The following is a 26,228-nucleotide window of genomic DNA, read 5'->3' as shown; positions in this document are numbered from 1 at the left end:
TTAATTATTTTCCTTATAGAAATTTGCACTAAAATTTGTCGGTCTCCCACGTGGATCTAGATGAGTATTATAAGTTTGTATTTACAAGTATAAATTTTAACGTTGTGTGTGTGTGTTTGTTAATGTTGTGTGTGTTTATGTTGTGTGTGTTTATGTTGTGTGTGTGTTTGATCGTAAAATACGCAATGCAAATTGCAATGCGGATGCGATGAAGGCCTGGCAACGCAAGGCCTTCATCTTAACTCAAACCTTCACCTTAACTCAAACTCCATAAAACAGGCTTAAAACAATTTTGTTACATTAGATTTGGATTGACGGTAGCGCGTTACCGCAGAAGAACATAAAAAATTAATTAATAAATAAACAAACGAGCAAAGCCATGACATGGTAGTTTTTTTGGGCGGCGTTAAGCTGTGTCGATGAGATCCTGTTCCATGTTTTTGTCCTGACAGTAAAAACTGTATAATTTTGTTTACTGAAATATATATTATAGCAATTTAATGGATGATCATTATTCATGAGATACTCATTGTTTTGATAGCACTTTATTGGGTTGAAAGTCAAAAAAGGGTTGACTGTCCATTGAAGTCTGGAAGATCACCTTTAATATTTTCAACAAAACTACCATAACTGGCCAGAGTCCTTGACTTTTCTATTTTTTAATAATCGAAATTCTAACAATATTTTTGTAATTTATTCAATTTTAAAAGTGAAATGCTTGTAAGTTCTAAATTTTTCAATCGAACTGCACTAAAACTCTTCGTTATTGAGTAAAAATGCTGTTTTTGTTTGTGGCCGTCTGATCAACCAGCCACAAACAAATTCTTTTCAATGTCCGTGGCGAGGCTGTCAGTGGAAATCATTTTTTTCCCCTTCAATACCTCGATGAATGCTCGGTTATTTGGAAGAGGATCTTTCAGTTGTGAAAAATTTAGTTTTGTGGCACTCGCTTTATTCATTCAGAGGCCATTTTTTATAAAGCATTGTTTTTTTCGTTTTATTGTACAACAAAATAGTTTGATATTCAAACTATAATATAGTTTGTACAACAAAATAGTTTGGCAGTTCTTTATTATTATTCGTTTTATAAAAACTCAAACATTATGTTAAGATGACTTCTTTGTTGAACATCGAGACAACGTTTTGGACGTCACGCATACTAAAAAAATAATTTTAGTATGTGAATTTAGTATTTAGTACCTATGTTTTTAGTTTAGACATTTAATTTTTTTGTTCTGCATCGCCATTAACTTTAATCGCCGACTTCAAACGCTTTTTGATGCACAATTTATCTGTTATTCATTGATTTTCGAGGAATGTCGATAATTTTTGCGTTTAAAATATATAAGAGTTAATTGTGATAAGGCGCTGCTTTTAATAAAATTTCAGTATTTGTGGGAAAATTCGTTATTTGACGAGCAAAGGAAGCAGGGCTGGCAAAAAAGTTGCTTCTGAATGTTTACTTAATCATAAAATGCGTCTGATCTAAAATAATAGAAAATAAATTTTTAGATCATTTTATGGTATATAGATCATTTTATAGTATTTAGATCATTTAGAAATAACTTTTAGGGTAATTCATACAATTTTATTCCGTAAAATCTTACGCTTGTTTGTTTGTATTGTAGTCTTTAAGGAAATTATATAGATTCTCTTTACGAAGCCAGATCTGAGGCGCGACCTGTGACAGTTCAATCAAATCCACGTCATCTTCGTGTCACTTCATATCGTTTTATTTATCTGATGACCGCGAAACCTGTTTGGCTTCTAGAATATATCAAGTTATTCAGTTTTAGTGTCGTTCATGCATCGAATATTTTCTTTTTTTATCTATTTTTATTGCGATGACGTGTCTTTATGTACTAATTTCAACCAATTTCGATAGAAAATAAGCTACTACAACCATCAGTTTTCAAGTGATTGTTGGACTATTACCATACCTATGCGATATACAGTGGGGGGAAATAAATATTCGTACACTTGAAAAATCGTATTTTAATGTATGTAAGTACACAAACTGAACAGGAGAAGTGATTTATATTATGTATAGAGGCGCATTGTATTCAAAAATAGCATCAATAGAAATTAAATCCCAATGCAACAAAAATTTATTAAATTAAAATAATGCGGATTTATTGTTTTGTACGAATACTTTTTTCACCCGAAAAGTGAACATGTTGCATTGTTTTTTGTTTTATTGAGATTTAATTTCTTTTGATAGTATTTTTGAATACTATGCGCCTCTGTACATAATTTAAATCACTTTTCCTGTTAAGTTTGTGTACTTACATACGTACATTAAAATACGATTTTTCAAGTGAACGAATATTTATTTCCCCCCACTGTATGTGTAGCAACCAAAATATACAACGATAACTTACGAGAAATTCACAGAAGCGGTTCTAAAAAGCCGGAGAGTTGTTATCACGGTTCACGGTCACGAACATGTTAGCTATTCGATATAAGTAGGATGAAATATCTAAGCTTTTGAGGGGAGATCTTACCCCGAAAAATATCACTTTAAAAGGCACCAGTGCTGGTGGAAATTGAGTGAATCATTATTCTTGAAAAATGGGATTTGTTGACAAGTTTTGTAAACTTTGTCCGTTTGTCCCTCCCTGCGGTATAACATTTGTCCTCAGGGCCGCCGTTGAGGATGAACAAATGGGACCGGTGATGTCGACTCAACGTAAGCTGTGGATACCAAGGATGCATGTTATGGGTTTACGTTCTAAGAATAAAATGTCTTTGTCATTGTTCACGCTACTCTCAGAGAAATGTGTGATAGTTTTTACAAATAGCAATTTAATTTCTGACCTAGCGTGAGTCACCCTGACGCAGTTTGGCCCGAAAAGTGTTTCAATATTCAAACAAAATTACCCATCCATTTTCTGAGTGTTGGTACATCAAGCAAAAGATTTTCGAAGAATTATGCATCAGCTCACAGTGAATACAACGGAAAAGTGTGAATGATATACATTTTCACACAGAGTGAGGGAAAAAAATGCTAGTCTCCTAATTGGCATAGAAATTATGATGTTCGACAATTTCAACTTGTAGAGTAATTTTAAAGTCAACTAACGTGCGAGGTAGCCACTCGTCGGTTATGAAGCTTCCTATTGACTGATGCCGCTAGCAATTTTCTACAAGTTTGCATCGACTAAATTTGACAGAAAAAAAATATTCGTATAGCCATTGCTCAATCTTTTGTTACTTGTTCCCTTTTTATTTATGAATTTTTTTACGCTGCGCGCATTTCAATTTGAAATACGTTCTAAGTCAATTTCTGGGTTCATCACTAAGTTTTGGAGATGTCAATTTTCTAATTTAGAACTTGGCATTGTTTTAATTTGATCCAATCTGTAATAATTTATTCAGAAAATATCACTATTCAAACTTTAAAACTAATTAACAATTATTTTTGTACAAGAAGCGTGGTTAACTTTTTATCGCCAATAATCGTATCGCCGCCCGTAGTGAAGTTTTCTTACCCGTCTGAGGGGTTTTACATGAGCCCTTCTCTCTCCGACTTAAAGCTCACGGCGCACTATTGTTTGGGGAACTTCTCAATCTACTGAGGGTAATTCTAGTCACCAAGTTCGTACATGAGAATAGCAGTGACTACGGTAAATATATTCGTAGACACGAGGCTGCGTTGTGTATGCGGTATGCTTGCACTTCCATCTTATAGTCGTTCAAATGCGATCGCCCGACGTTAGAAGCGATAGAAATTGATGAAGCTACTACGCGGGTGTTTCTATATAGCTGTTCTTCTATACCATTTTCGTTCTCTTATAGCTGTTCTCCCGTCTCCTCTTCGCTCTTCCATTGTCGTTATCCCGTCCTCTCTTCCCTATTCTATAGCTGTTTTCCTATTCCCTCTTCTCTTCTTTATAGCTGTTCTCCTATCCCTTCTTCGCTCTTCTATAGCAGTTTTCCTATCCCCTCTTTGCTCTTCTATAGCTGTTCTCCTATCCCTTCTTCGCTCTTCTATAGCCTTCTCCTATCCCTTCTTCGCTCTTCTATAGCAGTTTTCCTATCCCCTCTTTGCTCTTCTATAGCTGTTCTCCTATCCCTTCTTCGCTCTTCTATAGCCTTCTCCTATCCCTCTCTTCGCTCTTCTATAGCTGTTCTCCTATTCCCTCTCTTTTCTTTATAGCTGTTCTCCTATCCCCTCTTCGCTCTTCTATAGCCGTTCTCCTATTCCTTCTCTTCTTTTTTATAGCTGTTCTTCTACCCCTCTTTGCTCTTCTATATAGCTGTTCTATCTATTCTTTGCTCTTCTATAGCCGTTCTTCCATGCCCTTTTCGCTATTTAATTGCTTTTCTCTTATCTCTTTGTTCTTCGTCTCTCACAGATGTTAACGCTGCATTCACTAGCTCGGTTCGGCGTTCTGGTAATTTGAGACGTGAGGCCACTTATTGGCCTTGAATAATTTCCGATGGCGAAATTTCCCGATTGGTAACCTGAAACTTATTTGTGGTGCACAGTTGAATTTGGTACGAGTGAGATTAGTAAACTTTATGTCGTCAGTACCAATTCAATCTCTACTTATGTTTGTTCTAAAAGTAATTTGATTCAATTAATTTCTTAGGGCCAAGTATAATTTCTGGCAGATTTATGAAAAATAGAGTAAAATAGAGATGAAACTTCTGTATGTCGGTCACAAAAATACGTGCATAAATTGGGAGTGTAAAAATTAGGCTTTGCACGGACACGATGAAAAAATCGTCGTCCTTCCAAAAAGATTTATTAGAAGTGACATATACTAGTTGAGCATTTAATCAATAAATTAATTTAAAATACTCAACTCTCTCTAGTTCTACTCAGTTCACGAATTTCTCTATGTATCGGTCGTTTTTTCAACGGATTTGCTTTTTACTGTTGTTTCAAGATCATTGAACATTGTCCTATCTGGATATTATTGGATATTATTCATATTCATGTTGACATTATTTCTACTAATTATTCCTGTTCAAAAATTAATTCTAATAAAATTTATCGTTGATCAACCTATATATCAAGTCTTCTTAAAATATAAGCGTGACACTTGCAAGCTTCATCATCTAATTTTTTTCAAAATTGGATATTTTTTTCCTAATCCCAGAAATTTCGGTATGATATTAAAGACCATATATGATCAATGTAGCTCATAAGAGTTCTCTTTACCTTGTTCTCAGGTCCCTCTTTCTCAAGGCTTCCGTTATGCCCTTAAACCATTCTAATTTGCAGGCGACGCTGGAGACGCCTTGGCTTAGCTCGCCAGTTCACTGTTAATAAAGATAACAATATCTGACTGAGCATTGTGTCCTTCCCCCGTGGAAACATTAGCATTATATCATGACTCGCCGGACTACGAGCTTTGTATCCCATTCATATATAATATATAACATTACATAAAAACTCGTTAGATATTTATATGGACATTTATCTTTATATCTTGATTTACTAACCCACGCATCACGTTAACATATTGATACTATCATATTCGATAATATTAGTTCATTATATTTACAAAGTTTTATAAACGCCTCCCTCATCAGCCTGCCTCTCTCTGAAATAAAATGAGGCTGAAGAAGGTCTCACTAGCTTCTCGAAGAAAGTATTTGGGGCTGAGGCAGATCTTACTCGCCTTTCAATGATAGTATATGAGAACGTAAGAGCTTCCAAATAATAGTATATAAGGTTGAGGCAGATCTCGCTAGCCTCCCAATGGAAGATATGAGGCTAAGGCAGAGCCTTTCAATGAAAGTATATAAGGTCGAGACAGATCAAACTAGCCTTCTAATGAAAGTATATGAGGCTGAGGCAGATCTCGCTTGTTTCCCAATAAAATTACATAAGGTTGAGGCAGATCTCTCTAACTTCCCAACCCAAATAATAATTAAGGGTGGCGCAACGATGATTATAGGTGGCATAACAGTGCTGGCCACATCTGCCAAAAAATCGACAGTAAAACACCAATAAATCGAGTGGATGGCTAGTACAGTGTAGGTGGCGGTCATGGATGAATCATCGATGATTTATAAAGTTTGAATCATCGATGACGCATTGCAGGTATTCCTCTTGTAAGTAAGCCACCGATAACCGTTCGCGCAAACTGAGCAGTGCGCGAAGAAATTTGCCACTGTAATTTATCCAACGTAGAAAGGAATTACCGGGTTGCGGGTCATTCGAGATCTATTCGGAATCACGATTTCGTTCTATTTGGCGTGTTAGATTATGAATCAATTAAATTTAGCGAAAATTTGTCGTAAATTCGGTATGTGTGAGTAAAACTGACAAACAGATGCTAGGTGTTCACAAAATTATCAAGCCATAGCGAAGCCACTGGGTATATTTCAGAATGCTCATGATATAAATTGTCCGAGTAACAGTGGAAAGTTTTTTGCTACAAAAAAAAATAGTTTTCCTATAGATTTAGACGAATCCAATTTTTCACGTTGACTGGCTGTGTTTGAAATATTGCGATCATTTGAGACTATTTTATTGTATCGCTAAGTATAAATTATATGGATCGATTAAATGTGTTTCATAAGATTTATAATATTCTTAAGTTGACGCAGGTATCTAGAGCCACGTTGACGTAGTCAACAGCAGCTCGGAATCTTTTTCAGCGCGGCGAGCGAGTGCTCATACGTCTCATACATGTTGGGTTGGCGAGCTTCTTTCCTACTTATCTCTATCACGTCCTGCTTAATATTGCTTTCCGGGTAATTTGCTTGTCAAAAACTATCCTCTATAAGATTGATTCAGATTTCGCTAGTTTCCCAATGAAAGTTTCAGAGTTGTGGCAGATCTCGCTAGCCTCCCAGTGAACGTATATGAGGCCGAGGTAGGCCTCCATCGCCTCTCAATGGCAGAATATATGAGGCTGAGGCGAACTCGCTAGCCTTTCAGTGATAGTATATGAGGCAGAGGCATGTCTATCTCGCCTCAACCTTTTCTTCACAAGCTACGATTCATTAACTATCGCGCACGTTTATTTTCTCTGCATGCCAGCGAAGAACTCAGCCAAATCATAGAAATATTCTTACATGCATTGTTTTTTTCTAGTAAAAAGCTTTATCTGTGTCATAGTAGGCACAAGCTTCTAAATTATTCATCAACGACAAACACAGGTTGGATTCGTTTTTATCAATATTTTTGATGTTGATTTATTGATATGAATTACTTGCCGGTGCTCATGGCACTGCTCGGAATATATGATCCTGAACAGCCTCAAGATCACATCGAATGTCATATGCACGTCCAGATAAGAGAAGAGCTGTGAATATTTTAATGACTGAGATCCATTTTAAAAGTATTACGTTATTGGCATATATGGTGAGCCTATTAAAGCAAGATGTTGCATTTTTTCGAGTCGATATTCGGAATATTAGTAATTTCTTGGTGTGGTAGGTATCGTGGACACTCGCTCGACCATCTCTAACATGTACCAGCTAGCAGACACTTTCATGGCAAATTTGATCTTCACCAGCGTGAAAATAATTGTCTTTGCTTCTTTCATTAAAAAACATTCTAAAAGTATGTAAATAAGAGCAACTTCTTTAATCCACCTTTTAATAGCATTTTCAATAACATGTTCACAATTACACATCATTGGATGGCAGATTGCGTCTCTTCAAATAGGGTTCAAACAAACATACGCTCAAGAAAGTATAATATTGATGCAATAAAGCAGTCGTCAACCGACTACTTTATTTAATCGGTGCTTCTTTTACTGATGTGAAAAAATTGCAGTGATCGTATTTGATCACATCGCTATTTTTTGTACTCATAAGAAATAATCAACATTCATTTTAGAATTAAGAAGGTGTTCTTGCTCATCCAATCGAGCTCAAATATTGAATCTAATTTAAAATAATCCATTGTGCATCTGCCGCTCTAATTGAGTTGCCGATAAAAATCAGCGGAAAATCTTTCGCGCTCTTGTTTTTACTAAGGAGTTCTGAACTCTTCGAGTCATCATCCGTCTACTTCACGTGGCTCTAAAAACCTATAACGATGAGCCATGCTGCTCTTTTTTATTCATCTGAATTCTAGTTGCCTCTGAAGCGTTTGATACGACGAGACATGCTCTTCCCATTAGAGATTTATTTCTAACTTTAATGAGTCATTCGTGAAGTGAAGCGTTTAAATCATAAGCTGCAGTGTTCTCATTTGTACCAAGTTTTTCAGCAATAAATTTACTTTACACTGAAGTACTTTGTTCGCCCATGTCATTTTATTTCGCTGTTTTTCAAAGGAGAACAATGAGTCTTTTATTTGTCTCGCGCGGTATATTAGTGCGTGCCCACGACATTAAAACATTCATTTGCCTAGAAGAGTTCATTTAAATGAAAATTTCAGTGAATAAAATCTAATTTTTTGCCGAATTAATGCAAAAAAATCTATCGTCTTAACTACTTTTTAGAGTTTTTGATATAATATTTCATTCTTGAATTCTACTGATTGCAATTTTCGCATAATTCTTTATGAGCTAAAAATAAAATACTATGATGCGCTCAATTGAACTGGGATTAATTTTGAATCCCTAGCCTCAGATTTTTGGTTTGTCGTGGTGCCTGGTCTCAAATATTGTTGTTTTTTTTGTAACATATTAGATTTTATGATCGAAAAATTAGTAAAGCATCTCAATACGAGAGTATAAAACAATCGAAGAATTTAGGAATAACGATTGGAAAATATGTCGTCCAGCCTTTGAAATTGATTTGTTCATTTTGTCACGTAATGAATCAATTACTGCATATTATTTAGTAACATTCCATTATTATCGAGCTAAGCCTTTTTTATACACTCAACCGCCGTGCATCTGATGTTCAATAACGTTTATTAAACGTTGTTTCAACGGAATGAATTGGTAATCAACGCTGCTTCAAAATAGTTTCAAAGTGGTTTCAACGCAACATTTTTGTTATTATTTCTAAAATTTTCAAACGTTTTCAACAATGTTTCAGCATTGTATCAACGTTATTTCAAAGTTTTTTCTTTTTTTGCTTTGTCTCAACATTCTCTCAACTATGTTCTAACGTTATTTCGACGTTGTTTTTGTTCTGTCAACTTTCTTTCAACTTTGTTCTAACGTTATTTCAACGTTATCTTAAAGTTAGATCAACGTTATCTTAACTTTATATCAACGTTATCTTAATTTTATCTCAACGTTATCTTAACATTATCTTAGCGTTATCTTAACGTCATCTCAACGTTATCTTAACGTTATCTCAGCGTTATCTTAACGTTATATCAATGTTATCTTAACGCTATATCAACGTTAGAGTAACGATATACCAACGTTATCTTAGCGTTATGTCAACGTTATCTCAACGTTACCTCAACGTCATTTGCATGGAGATTAATAATAAATTAATGATGTTTGTGCAGAGCGTGCTGGCTCAGCACGTGGGGGCGTTGCAAGACAAGGAGATTAATTATAAATGATTGATGTTTGTGCAGAGCGTGCTGGCTCAGCACGTAGGGGCGATGCAAGACAAGGAAGAGCTGCTGATGAAGCTACAGGAGCAACATCTCATGGTCGGTCAGGGCAAGAGCACCAAGCGTCAGGGCGTGTCCGGTGAGAGCGGCGGCAACGACAGCGCTGACACTGCGCCTATTGAACACTTCAATAAAGACTTCAGGTCAGTTGAATTACCTTATATAGCGTCATAGTGAATTATGATACTATGAATAAAGTCTTCAATAAAGACTTCTGGTCAGTTAAATTACCTTATATAACGTCATAGTGAACGTAGATACTATGAATTAATTCAAGACTTCAATAAAGATTTCTGGTACAAATGTCAACCCTTGTCAAGTTAGTTAAATTAACTTATATAGCGTCATAGTGAATGCATGATACTAGGAATAAATTTAGGACTTCAATAAAGACTTCAGGTCAGTTGAATTACCTTATATAGCGTCATAGTGAATGTATGATACTAGGAATAAGGTAAGGACTTCAATGAAGACTTCAAGTCAGTTAAATTAACTTATATAGCGTCATAGTGAACGTAGATACTATGAATAAAGTCTTCAATAAAGACTTCTGGTCGGTTAAATTAACTTGTATAGCGTCATAGTGAATGTATGATACTATGAGTGAATTAAGGACTTCAATGAAGACTTCAGGTCAGTTAAATTACCTTGTATAGCGTCATAGTGAATGTATGATACTATAAGTGAATTAAGGACTTCAATAAGAACTTCAGCTCGGTCAGATTACCTTATATAGCGTCATAACATGTGTATAATACGTGAATTAATCTGCACTTGAATTAAAGGACTTTAGGTCAGTTAAATTGCTTTATATTCTGTCTTAATGGATGCATGATACCACACGTCAATTAAATATATCAAATCTCCAAAGTATCGTATATCTCCTCATAACAGAGTATGATCTTAAAAGAGAGTTAAGGACTGCAATAAAAACGTCAGGTCTGCCAAATTACTTTATATCCTGTAATAATAATTTATGCATGCTTGAATTAAGGACTTCAACAAAAACTTCGACTAAGAGAAAGTAATTTCATTACCAAAGTTTTTATTTTGTCAAACCATGCGTGAATTTAGCATCTCAATAAGGCCCTAATGGTTGACCAAATGATCCTAATTATTACCTATTACATTATTCTATCCGTGAATTTGTCTCTTTGGTGGCAAATGAGTACAGTGAATGTACTCGTAATAAATAAATAGAAATGAATTTACTCATAACATTAGCAAACATATAGAGTGACCATGTGAAATCATCCAGATGTCAATTTAGGAATTTATAATTACTAAATATTTTGTTAGGAATATAATTAGACGATGAATTAACAGTTTCATTTACTGGTTAGGAAAAATTTTATCGTTGAACGTCCATTTGTCAACGCGGCCTTGTTTCAGCGAGTCATTTTCGCGTGGCATGGAAATCATCGACTCTGATAGGAAAGATTTTTGAATTTGTAGTCCACGCTGACTAGCTCGTGCCAGATTCTACCTCCATTAAACTATTTTATTAATAATTGTTTTTGTACCTGCGGTTTGATATTCAATAAGCTGTATCAGTAACTCTATTGTATTCACATGTCGTCCGTGTTATCACCTAATACTAGTATTTAAGTTAATTTAGTTCGTTTCTAGTCACCGTGACTGAAGGATAATCCCTTGTATTTACGTATTTCTAGTATGGCGGTGTTGGTGGAAAGAATTATATCACGAAAAGCATAGAGTAATTGTAATTAGTTTCGTTCATCGTGACTTAATAAAATATTTGTTAAGATAACCGTAGAGTTTATGGTACTTTGGCCCGCTATTATATATTTGACTGGATAGATTTATCTGGCTGCAAGTGTTCTGCAAGCATCAGTTTAAATTGGATTTTGATAACTGATCAGGAGCAAGGTTACTACTCTATATTATATTTCCAACGCATGTGCCAATTGATGATATGAACAATGGTTAGGTCTCGTTATTCATGAAATATTATCATGCCTTGGAACAGTGTAGCATTGAAAGAATACTATTTGTAAACATCGACGACATTATGATAAAATTTTGCTTTAGCTTAGCTTTTTCTCTGTGCCCTCTCCCATACAATATTAAAATTATTTTCTTGATCTATTGAGGTAACTAGGTTCTGCTGTACTGGTTTGCTCGTTTTATCTTTATTGCATCAGCCTTTATTTGCCTATCCTTAGATTCTAGACCTAATTATAATTAGCTGAAGACTTTATGTAGCGCTAAATAAATAATGTATTATCGCATTTTCATACATACGTTATGTGACGATGAACATTGATTAAATAATAGAAGTAACTTTGTAAGAAAATATTTAATTAGCATAATTATCATTAATTAGCGTAAATAGTGAATTAGCGTAATTATCATTATTTTTCACAAAATCATTAATTTATTTTACCTTATCTCAATTGTTTATTATTTTGGTTCGACTCCATAGTTAATGAATGGTTAGTTAATGCATTTGAAATGAATGCACGCTTTAAGCAAGTACTGTAGCATATTAAATAACGTTATACTAACCCTGCTTTTATTCTTAACGCGATATTTATCAATACATTTCTGCTCACGAAGCTAGGTAGATTTTTTTACTCTGCTCGTTAAAACTTTTGATGAGTCTCACTATAAATTGCCCTGGAAAAAACTACGACTTGAGCTCGAGATTTGTCCGCTGTTCTGCTTGATTGCTAACTATCGAAGAATATCCCTGACAGAAAAAAACTTAACTCCAGCTTAAGTGATTTCATTGAGGAAAAAGGAGGTGAAACGTGCTTTGTAGAAGTTCGACTTGTAATTTATTTTTTTGCGAAAAGGAGTTCTGTTTACGGATAGAAATGGCCGCTGTCACTTTTCTTTTGATAAAACATTAGTCACTTGTTGCCTAATCAAGTAGACAGAAAGCTCATATTTTTAATGAACAGTTTGCGATCCCAATTTGATATACAATTTTATTTGGCACCATGGCATTAAGCGCTGGTGGATAAGTGCTGCTGGTCTTCTCGTTTAAATATGAATGTTGTCGCAAAGAATGCTAGGTACAATATTGCTTTCGGAAAAGGAAGGGATGGAATATTGATTTTATTACTGGCGAATGGGTTAGCCCGAATACGAAAAACGGAAACGTAAAATAAAAAAAATTTTATTGAATTTATTGGGTGATCGGGCTGGTCGACTCGTCAAGGTAGCAAGCGCATGTTCAGCGGCGCAGTAATTAGAGGCAAGTGGCATTTTGGTTCTCATTTCTGAATTAAACGGAAACATTTTATGCTCGTGACGAAAAAATGTGCTCGCTTTAAAAAAAATGAGGAGAGGCATAATAAATAAAAATTTTAATTATGAAATAATGGCTTGTATTATAATTGATCATTGAAATAGTGCCCAGTTACGAAGCATAATTACTATATGTGATATGTGAAAAATATGTGAATCAGAAATATGTGAATCAGAGATTAGAAAAACTCATTCATAAATGAAAACCTTTTAACTGTTTGCCGTTAATTAGCTTTCATGTATTCGTGTAAGATTCGCATTCAAACTTGCGTGACACAGCTTTCATTTTGACAATAATTCAGCTTCAATTATATCACGTTAAATTATGTTTTCCTACTCTTTGTGATCAAAGGCTCAGGAATTCATGCGCGGTATTTTTCTGGCAAAAAAAAATTACTTCCATACTTAATTTACTTACCGCATAGTCTTTCAATGATTTGAATGTAAAAAAAAAAGAATTTCTAAATAACAATTCCTTTACAGCGACGCTTGAGCCTCAGGAGAAAGAGAAAAGAAATGTATTTTATTTCGACGTCAGAATCATAGTAATTTATTTCCCATTGTACATAAACACTTTATTACAGATGAAGGCCAGCTTTTGCCTGGTTACTCATAAATTTGACTAGTTGAAATTTTTTTATTCCTTTAAATAACGCTGGCAATTTTAGAAGAAAGTTCGAAATGGTTCGAGTCTGGTAATTTCATTTTCTGTCTTAAATGAATTTTACTCGAAAATTGCTCCAGCAAAGGCTTCTGAAGGGTGCCGCTCTCTTGTTCTGGTTCCAATTTCATGACATAGTATAGGTCATTAAAAATCTTGATAAAAATCCTCGTTCTATTCCGAAGTTTTTTTCTCGATTTCGCGTCTTCACTGTTTATGTACAGCAAGTTATAATTATTAGATTTATTTATTAAAAACCATCTATCCCAACTAACATTTATTGGTGAAGCATCGATGATTATTGATGGCTATAGGTGGAGTAACGATGGCGCATCGATGCGGCATCGATAGCGTGACACATCTATGTTCTACCTTTAACCTGTATTGTCAGTCTGCTTATATCGCAAGTACACAAGGAATTTAAAAGCAAAGAAAACGCCAAGCAAATTCACCATATCGAAACTGAAAACGTTTCGGAGTCCAGCTCCATCATCAGTTCGAACTGATGGAACTTTATTTTTTAGATTGTCGAACTGACGATGGAGCTGGACTCCGAAACGTTTTCAATATCGATATGGTGAATTTGATTGGTGTTTTCTTTGCTTTTAAATTCCTTGTGAACCTTTAACCTGCGACTGACCACCCTACTCGAAAAACTCTTCTTTCATCAATAACTACCCACTGACACCAGTGGCGCATCGATGAGCCACCGATGGCCACTTTCAAAATGGTGTCGATAAAAATTTATCCGTTTCTTTCTAATCCGATGCATTTGCATTCACTGATTTTACTTCAAACGATCACACATTCTGAGGACTACGTATGCACATCAAACATGGCAGTACAAGTAACAATGTCAGACATGTAGCAGGAACAAATTATCACAGTGCCATACACATACCTCGTGAGAAATCGATTTGAAGAACAGTCCCTACCAGCAGAAAGCAAAGCCATCGGAGAAGAGAACTTGGCATTCGAGTCATAGTAAGATACATAATCCTTTCCCTAGCAAAAATTTAGAGGCGTGTGCGACCCTGCATTAGGGCCGCCTAGGACTCGGGGGAGCACTTAAATTACATTCTATATGTCCGTTTCGGCTCAGGGTTCGAAGAGCAGCCTTTGAGTAGCTGGCCAGGCCGGTATGACTCAGCTCGGCCAACCCTTGTCAGACTCTCAGATGACTATAAAGTCGGTAGAAGATTCTAATCAGAAATTGATTTCGCTCGGGGCGCTAAGCAGACCCAGAATAACGCAAATTTTGTTAGGGTGATTAACCTCAACCATGTTGATATTATATAATTATGTTGAATATTTAAGCTTTTTGTTTATTACTCGTCTCGGTTCTTCTCGTGAAGTTGCCATGTGCGGCTTCAAGACCTCGCATGATCGCAGCATCCATCACAATCTATTCCGGGACGTAACTTCTTTATACTTGTATCGTCGTGGAGGAAAAGTTGGGCAAATCGTGGGATGTCCTTATCTAAATTATGCGTGCCTTTGTTACAATGTAAGTTAGTCAAATCGTGAGATGGCCTGCTTATCTAAATTATATGAGTAATTTATTACAGTGTGAGCATCATGGCGTGTCCTTTTTTGAATTACATACAACCTCTTTTCATTTGGAGGTTAAGTTTAGCCACATGTGGTGTTACTATTCTTACTTGAACCGTAATCTGTTTAATTTGTGTCCGAATTACTTTGCTAGAAATGCAAGAGTAACTTGGGAAATCATTCAGAAGGAATTCATTGATTGCTCCAGAAATCGAAAACACTAAATTCCTAAAGCTCTGATGCTCTGTACTATTTCGTTCCTTTTGGATGCCCCTTTATCGATGCCTGATTTCAGACTTATTTTTAAAAAAAAATTTCTGGACTAATTTGCTCAACTTGGAAAATTGTTCAGGAGGAATTCATTGATTGCTCCAGAAATCGAACTCACTAAATTCCTAAACCTCTGATGCTTTTTACTACTTCGTTCCTGTCGGATGCCCTTTTATCGAAGCCTGATTTCAGACTTATTTTAAAAATCTTATTTCTGAACTAATTTGCTTCTAAAAAGCCGTAGGAAGTCGACCGCAAGCCGTAGGGTAAATAAATAGAAGTGGTAAATGATGCATGAAAAAGGAAAATATTCAGCTGCTTTATTCAAGGCGAGCTTTGCTCCCCCTAGAAATCACCAGTTGATCGACATCTTATTTTTCTCATTTGCTTCTTGTATCTCTATGGTCTTTACAGTGAAAAGAATCCACAGAAAGTTATATTTGGTAGAGAAATTGAGGCGGTGGGAATTTTAATGAGACCCGTGCTTTGGTGTTACGATGTAGGGTCCCAGTTCATCTCGTCATCGAAAAAAGTAGTAGTGATTTTTGCGAAACTTGAACTGCTTTTCAGATCGTCGGTGCTGGAGGAACAATGAGCGCCCGTAGCTCCAAATATTTGCATGGGTTTTTGACCAGCGAAGTTTGAGGCATCTCATTCCCGAGTGTTCTCATTGCTGTTCTGTTGCAACTGAAGAATAATTTAAATTAAATTAACTAAATTCCATCTAATATAAACTCCAGATCATCGTTAAGAATTTTTATGTCATTGGAGAAATTTCTGCTTCAAACATTTGCTTGTTTATGCATTGGGCGTCGCTTGCGCATATATTATGAACGTTAATATATCAGTCTGACTTTTATAATTCATAATAAGTAGCACGTTACCAGAACTGACGCTTTTAGTTCCTTGAATATTTTTTTGCATCTTCACATAAGATTTCATCGTCGGCCAACTGACGAATTACTAACCGATGAGCTGTCATCTTTTCATAAGACAGGTTTGTGAACTGGGTAATAAGATTTAACACACAGATAAATGCTTTATCTACTCGTACATGCATCCCATGACTGCAGGTTTCGGTTATGGGAAGGCTTTTTTGAAATTCGGCTTTTTTTTAGGGATTAATCTTCTACTTGTTATTTACTGCAGGAATCTTCTACTTGTCAGATAAAAGAATTTCCGCTTATTCTTGTTTCTGAGTATGTAATTTAGGCATTGCTTTTTTTATTTTGGCAGTAATTTTTTTAATTAATACAATTTTTCGACCTCAGGCTTCTACTGTGATGAATAATTTTTTATTTTGTTATATTCTCTGGAGAATTTTTCAGCTCTGCTACGCAATGCAACGCAGTTGAATTATTGGGTGTACCGCTGTACCGGTATTCAATATCATCAAAATCGTATAACATTTCAAAGCACAGGTTAACGAGAACCATCAGTTTAACCAATGAACTGAATACTCATGATTATTTGATTCATTGGGTGTAACATTGCTCGCTCTCTCCGAACGGTCTCAATGGAGAACGTGGAAAAAACTATTACTTTTACATACTTGGGCGTTTACTGAAATTTTATAGCTTAAATAAACGAGGAGTAGCACTGCTCGCTCGTATTCGGTTTCGGAAACGTCTAAAAAACGATTAGTTTACCAATTGAAGCGATTACTCAAGGGAGTTTAATTTATCCAGGGAAGTCGTGTCCGTATTCCTCGAGTTAGTTTTAGCTCATGACGTGTTCGTTGGACTGGAAACGCTTGATGGATGTAGTCATAAATCCCCTGCCGTCCCCTCGCTCGTGTTGGTCTTTATTGGCAAAGTTCGACGCTGAGATGCCAAGCTCAAGTCGACATTTTGCCTCAGACTCCAACTTGAAGAACTTCTCAACTTGTTCTGAGACTCCATGTGGAGAATTAAATTCATTTTGTTTTGTTTTATTTACTAATTTTTATTGTTTGAAGGAAAGAATTCAGTTTTTGTGTTTCAGTATTGGAAGTGACGTCATTTAATCTTTCTCTCTTGGAATTCCGTGGCTTGCTTTAATAATCGACATTGAGCACGCATATACTAATAATGTATCAAAAATGGTCCATACATGGCCGTAAGAGCTGTCTTTATCTTTAAAAAATTCCATCTTTTGGTCGAGAATTATCTGACATTCGTATGTGGATAAGATACTTCTGTAATTCGTTCAATTGTTGCATGTTCTTTCGGATTGACTTTGGGTCGGTAATTTTGCTGGCTCTGGGTATCAAACTATCGCAACGACTAATAAAAAATTTTGTTATAGGGATATTTCGAATATTTACATAGAGCGTACTTCACCAATAGCTTTAGTTTACATAAAACTTTTATTGCTTATAGCATTATTTCTCATTGATCCTTTTCTTCGGGAAATATCACTTTTTGGTAAATAACTATCGTTTTTCAGCCGTATGTTCTGTTGGTCGACAGGCGAAATCGACCTGTTTGATAAGTACTCGAAGAAGTCAATTTTCGTTGCAACGTGCAGGTCGAAATTTTGACAAAAGCGGGTAAATTCGGGGTAGTTGAAATTAGTATTGCCGCAAAGACCATGAACTATCGGCGCATACGAGGCTCAGTGTCCATTTAATTAATTGGCGTGGCCTCCCCTATCATAATCAGCGTCCCGCGCATGTCACGCCTCGTCATCAGTACATGCTTGGCACGTCCACGGCATTAATGCAATAAATGTATGACAAACCAAGTACAACACACGGAGTTTTATTTTACAACAATGAATTTACATAAGGTCCCAGCCGCGCGACAGTATTTTCATTTATCTTCATAAACAGTTTATGTATATATTTATCCCTTTCGTGTACGTGTTGGCTTTTGGCTATAATAACTTGCTTTCGGTCAACCGTCGCTCTCGCATCATGAGCTCAAAATTGGAAGAATAAATGAATTATAAATAAATCGCGGTACAGAATTGTAAGAATTAGCATGTTAGTAAAGATGTACTGCCTTGATAAGTCCAAGAAATGGTTTAATGGAAGCATTCTACGCAGTAAATTGACTAGTATTATGCAGATTTTCAATTAACCTTCATGCACGAAGTTACCTTCTCCTTAAAAGTGCTGGGGTTCTCTCGATTTTTGACGTTCGTTCACAAACGTCATAAGCTCATGTAACACCTAATTTTCAGGTTGACTAAATTATGTGCAGATTAAAATTCGAATAAATAGATAGTGTCACACGTGTGGAACCGCGTTTATTAAATATCACCATGTATTCACAGCTTCGAAAAATAATGTTCTCAGCTGTGTTTATGAAAAAACATGAAATGATCCATTATTTATGAAACATCATTAAGCTTCATGTTAGGTTTATACTGCCGACAACATCAAACAAAGTCAACCAGGTCAAGCCATCCGTTAAGCTAATTCTTGGTCTTGACATAACATCAACAAGTCAAATCACTGCATCGCTCAACTCTCATTTGCGAGCCGTCCGGCGAGCTTTATTCAAAAAATTTCCATTAATATTCGTCAGTGAGAGATTTTCAAATTCTGGGCGCACTTTTATATCAAGGAAAGCATTGCGTTGGCTTCAAATTTGGTCCAAGCCGTAGACTGGAATATCATCCATCGTTAACGATGGGTGATATTTTTCACGCATGAAAGTTACACTAACACAAGTGAAAAATTAACTAGAAAATTTTTGTATTCTTGAAATTTGAATCAACTCTAGGTCGTTGAGGTTTGTTATAATTCTGTAGATTTTTCTATTATAAATGCCTTTTCGCACTGTGCATGGAGAATAGAGCTTTTATGTTTTTACTTATTCAACCAAAGGGATAGCCATCAAAATAAATTACCAACGGGATAATTTACTTTTTCAAACTATCTCTTGAAATGAGAATACCGCACACCTTACAGTGCAAACTCTCAGAGCAATTGACCCTAAGGAATGTTTTATTCCCGCCTGACGATGGAGCGATCAAAGAAATTATCATGGATGTGAACACTAATAAAAATAATGAAAGTGTACGAAACTAGATTTAATGATGTATAGATGTCGAAACTTTAGAAACTTTAAAAAGTTATGTCGAAACTTTAGCTTTTAAATATTAGCTTATAAAATCTGAACTTTTAAAGTGTTTTTAAATAATTTGTGTTTTGTACTTGACTAAAATTTGATACGTTTTCATTTGACCATTATAATTGTAGAAGACTCCCATGTTACAGGTTTCTCTCTGAACTTCCTCGTCACTCCATATTAAAAAATATCATTTATTTTGGGTACAATTAAAGCTTTATCCACCTTTCATGAAAATTCTGTGAGAATTTTTCTTGCTTCAGTTTATTCGTTCAGCGTAAAATTCGAATTCATTTCCTCGATGTCAGACTCAGCCTATTTAGCGCGTCCTAACTTTTCAGCTATGGTTACTTACAAAAGATCTATTTTCTCGTTGATCATTAGCGGCCAATTACCTGCCACTGAATAACCACCTATAAAAATCCAATGATTTAAATTAGGTTAAATTTTTCGTCTTGCATACAATCCTTCGTGCAGCACTGCCCAGCTAATTAAATTTCGCTGAGTTGCTCAGCGAAAATAATTGCTATGATCCTCAATTATCAGGCCTGCCAAGGCCGAGCCTCTGTAGGCCTAAACGTTGTCCTCACATGAGCTTCAGCTTTTAATAATTATAATTGTCAGGATTACTCGATAGGATTTGCATTGAATAATAATATTAATCATTTTCATGCCTGACATAATCGCACGACATGACTTGCACTGCATTATTATAAGGATGTTGATTGTTGAAATTCGACTTCATTGTTATTAAAGCTAGCTGTTTCTACACTTCCTGCAATATTATTATTAATATTATTATTATTATTAGTTGTGCTGGTTAGGATATCAACGGCATTGTTGTGTGGCTTCCATGCCGCTCTATCTTATCGTGTTGCACGCTCGACCTAAATTGCCTTGTGTGATCAAGACGGCGTCTTACTGGAATCATATTGCGCCTTAAATTTGTAATAAGATCTATGAACCTAATCCTCCGATTCAATTAGTAATACGTATGCCAAGTAATGTTACGGTAATACTATTCATTTGTGTCAATTTAATTACGATTGTTCTGATTGATTTTTAATACGCTGATATCGTTATAATTACGTTAATTACATAATTATTTATGTCAGTACCGGACCTGGTTAACGTTGCAGTGGTTTCTTACTCGTAGTTTGTTTGCATTATGCTGAACGACTCATGACCAAATTATTGATCAAAATATTAATTCTATCTCATTTAATTGTTGGGTATCATTGTGTATTATGCGTGGAACGAAGATCGGCGTAAAAAAAACTTTTACTGTAAAATGAAATTTTTATAATATAAATATAAATTTAAAAAAATTTATTAATGACTCTTTACCGCGACTTATAAATTTTATTTTGATAAGGCGATGAATCTATTATTCATATATTTATATAGCTGTAGTTTCGTTTGAACACAATTTGGTGTATGAAATGTATTCGATGTCATATATGTCAGAAAGTAGATGGTGGATGCAAATTCTCAAGTGTTTACTAGCAAATCTCGTTAGCTTTGAGTCCACTGGGTCACTGGGACTTGCCTCAGATTTTGAGTGGACAGTTTACAAGAGTTCGCTCTGGACTGAAGCACCACGTCTATTAAAGAGCTGGACACTTTAATAAGTTCCTCCAGTGGCTTGCACGACCACAGCTATGTATTGCGAATTGTAGGAGTCAGCCTGACGGTTGATGGTCTGATTTGTGTACCTGTACCTCTTTAATGACATAGTTACTTATACCAATCCGTTTTAGAATGAATCAGAGATAAAATGAAAATCCATGACTACATTCATATCAGTCTCACTTGTCCCGACCTAGGTGAAAGTATTTGACATTTTCCAAATCTTTGGTTAGAATCATGCTCATTTTATCGTAGGCTTAGTTTCTCAATTATATTTACTACTTTTACTTTCAATTTTTTTGTATTTTTTAACTGTTTTAGCGTGGGTAACGATAAATGAAATAGTTTTATCAGTTCTGATAATTATACAATTGAATAATTCAAGTTTCAAAATTTTTGCCATGTACAAAAGGATTCCTGACTGAACGTAACATTTTGATAATTTTTTTATTAAATCTGTTAAATTCAATCTTTATTTGCCATTTAATGGGTTTAAGTTAAAGCATTGCTCAATCGTCCGATGTCGTCCGAATCGCATGTCGTCCGATGTATTGTATATGACGTATTTGCAGTGTATTTAAACCACGGCGCGCAGACGACTTAAATCCAGGCCGCGGTTTTGGATCCGCATTTCACCTTTCATACTTGCATGTATGAGGAAAGTTGAGTGTGGGTAGGCATGCGGATGTGTACGTGAAGGCATAACTCGGGCTGACAAGTTGTTGGGGTCACCAACACGCCACCTCGGCCTATATAATCGAATAGAGTCATTTGGTCACTGATGGTTGCAATTAAAATCACTTTATTGCACAATCCATCAACTATAGAATAAACAATCCACGTGATGGCCAAACTGATATATTGGAGAAGAAGACTAAGTCTCGGGTATCAAGTCTTTGGTTTGAGGCTTTCCTAAATGAGTAATAAATAATATACGTTTAAAAATTCCTTTAAAAGACAACACTTCTAAAGAATCCAGTGTTTCCAATGTTAAAGATGTACAATGAATTTTTCATTATATTTTCGAATATTAAAAAATTTAATATGTCAATTTTTTATATATAAATTTTTTTCTAAAAATTATTTATTCTGTCAATTGATTCAAGCATTGCCTCCGACTTCACGCAAGTGTGCAAAGTTTCAGATCAATTGGACAGGTAAAAGTGTGTCAAACATCAATTATAACATTTGTAGCTGACAAAATTTTATTTCAGTTTTTTAAATTATTTATTACGATAAATATTATTTATTTATATAATTATTTATTTTGCCATTTGATTCTTGCATTGTCTCCATCTTTACGCAAGTGTGCAAAATTTCAGATCGATAGGATAAGTAGAAGTGTGTTAAATTTCGATTACAAGATTTGTAGCAGACAGACTAACAGACAAATAGGCAAACAAGAAGTGGAGTTAAAGAGAAGGGTTGTAAAATGGACAATTAATTTAGTAATTAAAAAGAGAGAGTGATTTAGTAGTAAAGTTTAGTAATGAGTAATCAAACTTCTGACTAGTTACTTAAAGTAATGAATATACATATTAAATAACGCAACAGAAATAAATTATAAACATCGATTTGCATCAATCCACATATCATAACCGAATGATGCACTTCAGGACTACGTACCTCAGTTCGGGCTTCACACCGCACAATAATCTAGTAAATCACACCTTCTGCATTCCCACTTCCTTAAAATCTGAACTAAAATGGCGACGAACAATAAATATAATCGATGAATTTCTATTAAAATAACACGCAAGATGATAACATACGAGTTTTCCCTAACAATGTGATGCTGATATTCCGGTCCCTGCAAGCTGACACTGAGAGGACAAACAAGCAAATAGCTTTATGCTGATCCGCTTCAGCGCCCCCAAAAGAAACTGCATCTTCAAACATTTCCCGTGAATGTGGCTGGTAGCTTGGCGTCTTTGATCATTGCAAGCAAATTTAAGGTGATGCCTTTATTTCCGTTCTTTTTAGCGCATTTTCTCATTTGTGGAAAAAATGCACTATTGTGCCCGCCATGTCCGTCTGTCCGTCCGTGACTTCACGTTTTCGTCGACAAGAAAATGCGCTCTCTGTCACTCACTGCAGTGAGTACTGAGTTTTTTTTTTCGAGGTAAAGGCGGATGATGGTTGTCATATAATAGTCAACCGGGTTTGACAGTTTTGGATTACAGATAGAGATGTCTATTGCAGATGCATTTGTATTGGATGTGAGATGCATTATTATATCTCTAACGATATTCATAGTATTTGAATTAGAAATGTTTTATTTTAGCCACACGCGTTAATTCATATATAACTCTTCCCCCTATCCGTTCCCCTCCTTTAATGTATGCTAATAATGTGATATAGTTGCATTTTCATGAACACTTCATAGATTTTTCTATAATTTTAGAACAATTTCTATGGTTTTGTTGCCAATGCGAGCCTTTTCGACTTAAATCTCATCTATATTAATAAGCTGGGATTAATAATTCCAGTAATTTGGTTCGTATCTCTTAATTAATCCAGCCCCAATTTAAAATACCTGGGCTTCGGAATGTGCACTGCCCGTATTATTTTAAGGAATTGCCATTTCAATTAACCCGTTGAAGACATAAAGTGAATTAACTGATCGGAAGTCTACGGGTTTCGCTTCGAACATTTAAGTAACTATATTTATAGTTTCGCAGCTCCGTTCGTGTTTGAGTAACGATGGTCGAAAATTTTTACGTTTCTCTCTATTTCAAAAGTGGATACACTAAAGATTAACCTGCATGTAATTATTTATCATCAAATCATCATTTATCATATCATATGACGAATTATTTCGCCAAATGGTTTTAGTTTATATTCTCTCCCGCAAAGTGAAACTTTTATCTCGAGTCACTAAAAAGTCGCTTTCTTATAGTTCAGTAGCTTGAATTTCATTAATGTCCTGTTTGAATGTAGTTCGGGTTCCTAATTTTTATTAGTCAACATGAAGATGCCAAGTTCCGTGGAAGGTAACGAGCTATTGTAAAACTAATTTTTCAATCTATTGTTCTCTCGAGTACTAAATTTCCTCATTTTGTGTTCCTTCGCGGTGACTGATCTAAAAACAAAGATATTTGATATCGATATTTCAAAATAATGATGAAATTATGTGTAATAGCTACTTAAATTGTTATCTATATATCTGCATTGAGACGTGATATTTTGCATCATCGATATATGAAGCTTCAATATATTTCATCAACTTTAAAGTGTAACGTGTAGTATTTTCCTAATTTATTATGTTCCGCACGTCATAGGTAATACGACTTTTTATCTCTCCAGACTCGTATTTATTGTCTCGCAGTTAGGTCTTCTCATTTTTTATTTATTTTACGCATAAAAAATTGAAATTCCTGAATATGAATGTGATGCAATATTCGGAGATGGAATCTCTGCAAATTCAAGTTCACTGACCATGCTTTATGTCGCTGTCGATTGATCTTCCTGGAAAAGTACTGCTAATGCTTGCAATCGACAGATGGAAAATATATGATGGAAGCTGGAAGTGCGAGTAAAATTTAGGAAAAATTTCACGGGAGTTGCGTTGCTTTAGTATTTCAATATTTGCGAACGCTGCCGGAGCGTAATTTTCGAAGCGTTCAGCTATTCTGTCAAAATTGGAAATAGTTTTAAGCTATTTCCAATTAATGCATGAAATGTCGGTTGAATAATTATTAGCAGTTAAAAGACGTTCGGTATTACGGCGCAGTAATGCGAGAAGCATTTCAGCCTTGTCTCTGCATTTCATGCATCTTGGCGGTACAATTGCCATAACTTGAGAAGGAACTCGTTGCACATGGATTATTATACGAAATTTAATGTCGAAGTTTGAATTTTCAGACATAATAGAGGCACTTGTCTATAATGGGACTTGCATATATGTGACTTTAATTGTCGAGTAATATTCCGTATTTCAATATGACGTGGATAACTTTAAAGTCTTTTGAGATTGCTGTAATTTGTTCAAATTTATTTAGAAATATATTATTTGCGGACAAAATAGAAATTTCGATTGTCTATTAAAAATTAATTCCTGCAATTCTTATCATGAGTGAAATATTTATTGGCTTTCTAAATACCGTATGCAATAAACGAAATGTTTATTAGTTGTATCTCGTGTTTCTTAATTATTTAATACCGTATGTTTGTTTTATCAGATATATTAACTGACAATTCTTTTTATGAAAATTTTACTTTCGTACCATTAGTTTTTTATATGTTTTGTTATATGATGCCTTTTCCAGAACGAAGAGTTTACTGAAGGATGCCATCAACGACAACGACTTCCTGAAACATCTCGGCCTAGACCCTGGCCAGCTGAAGGACATCATCGAGGCCATGTACCCACAGCAGTTCCAGCCCGGCGCCTGGATCATCAAGGAAGGAGACTTGGGTGAGTTGTCCTTAAGATTAATTAGGTCCCGTCCAGCGGAAAGACATCATCGAGGTCATGTACCCTCAACAGTTCCAGCCCGGCGCCTGGATCATCAAGGAGGGAGACTTAGGTGAGTTGTCTTTAAGATTAATTAGTCCCTGTCCAGCGGAAAGACATCATCGAGGCTATGTACTCTTAACTGTTCCAGCCCAGCGCCTTTATCATCAAGGAAGAAGACTTGGGTGAGTTGTCTTTAAGATTAATTAGTCCCCGTCCATCTGAAAGAAATCATCGAGGCCATTTATTATTAACGGTCCCAGACCGGCGCCTGCATCACCAAGGAGGGAGACTTGGGTGAGTTGTCTCTCATTATCTTAATTAGAATAGAACTACCATGGTTTTTAACATGGTTTGTAATGAGTTCCGTCGCTGTAAGATTCAACTTATGCAGTCAAATAGAGGAATATGGTGTCGTTCATTAAATTATTATGTAAAGATGAATAGCGATTATATTAGCGCTTCGATGGATATTGATACACTTTTGTTAAAGGTCTCTTAGAGCGTTTGTTGGGCTCGTCTCGTAGAGTTCTCCATTGAGCCGTTATGGTTTTTAAATTAATTATATATATTTAATATTTGTTGGATAGAAAGGCTTATCGTAATCGTGGACTGGAAAACTCATTCGATCGTAACTTGGGCTTTGTGAAATCATCGAACTTTCATCCACTCAATGATCAACCATACATGATTTAAATTAGATTATTTGCCTGCGAACTTAGAAGGCAATTTGTTTGTTTCTTGCAACATGTTTAGGCAAAGTTGATGATAATTTCTCACTTATTATAAGTTTTACATAGAAAACATACTAATTAACTCTCAAGATACGCA

At 35.4% G+C, this 26,228-nt stretch overlaps 1 protein-coding gene across 1 annotated transcript in view; it reads left to right on the top strand.

The window, feature by feature from the left end:
• The window catches only part of LOC108666480 (cGMP-dependent protein kinase, isozyme 1-like), a 191,318-nt gene that overhangs the window by 113,942 nt on the left and 51,148 nt on the right, over positions 1–26,228 (top strand). Inside the window, exons 4-5 of the mRNA XM_018153366.2 lie at positions 9,458–9,639; positions 25,210–25,358. Coding sequence (XP_018008855.1) covers positions 9,458–9,639; positions 25,210–25,358 — 331 coding nt within the window. The remainder of the gene's footprint in view (positions 1–9,457; positions 9,640–25,209; positions 25,359–26,228) is intronic.

The sequence above is a fragment of the Hyalella azteca genome, unplaced genomic scaffold, assembly GCF_000764305.2.
Source record: "Hyalella azteca isolate HAZT.00-mixed unplaced genomic scaffold, Hazt_2.0.2 contig10770, whole genome shotgun sequence".
NCBI classification, from domain to species: domain Eukaryota; kingdom Metazoa; phylum Arthropoda; class Malacostraca; order Amphipoda; family Hyalellidae; genus Hyalella; species Hyalella azteca.
This window is presented reverse-complemented; position numbering and strand designations above follow the sequence as displayed.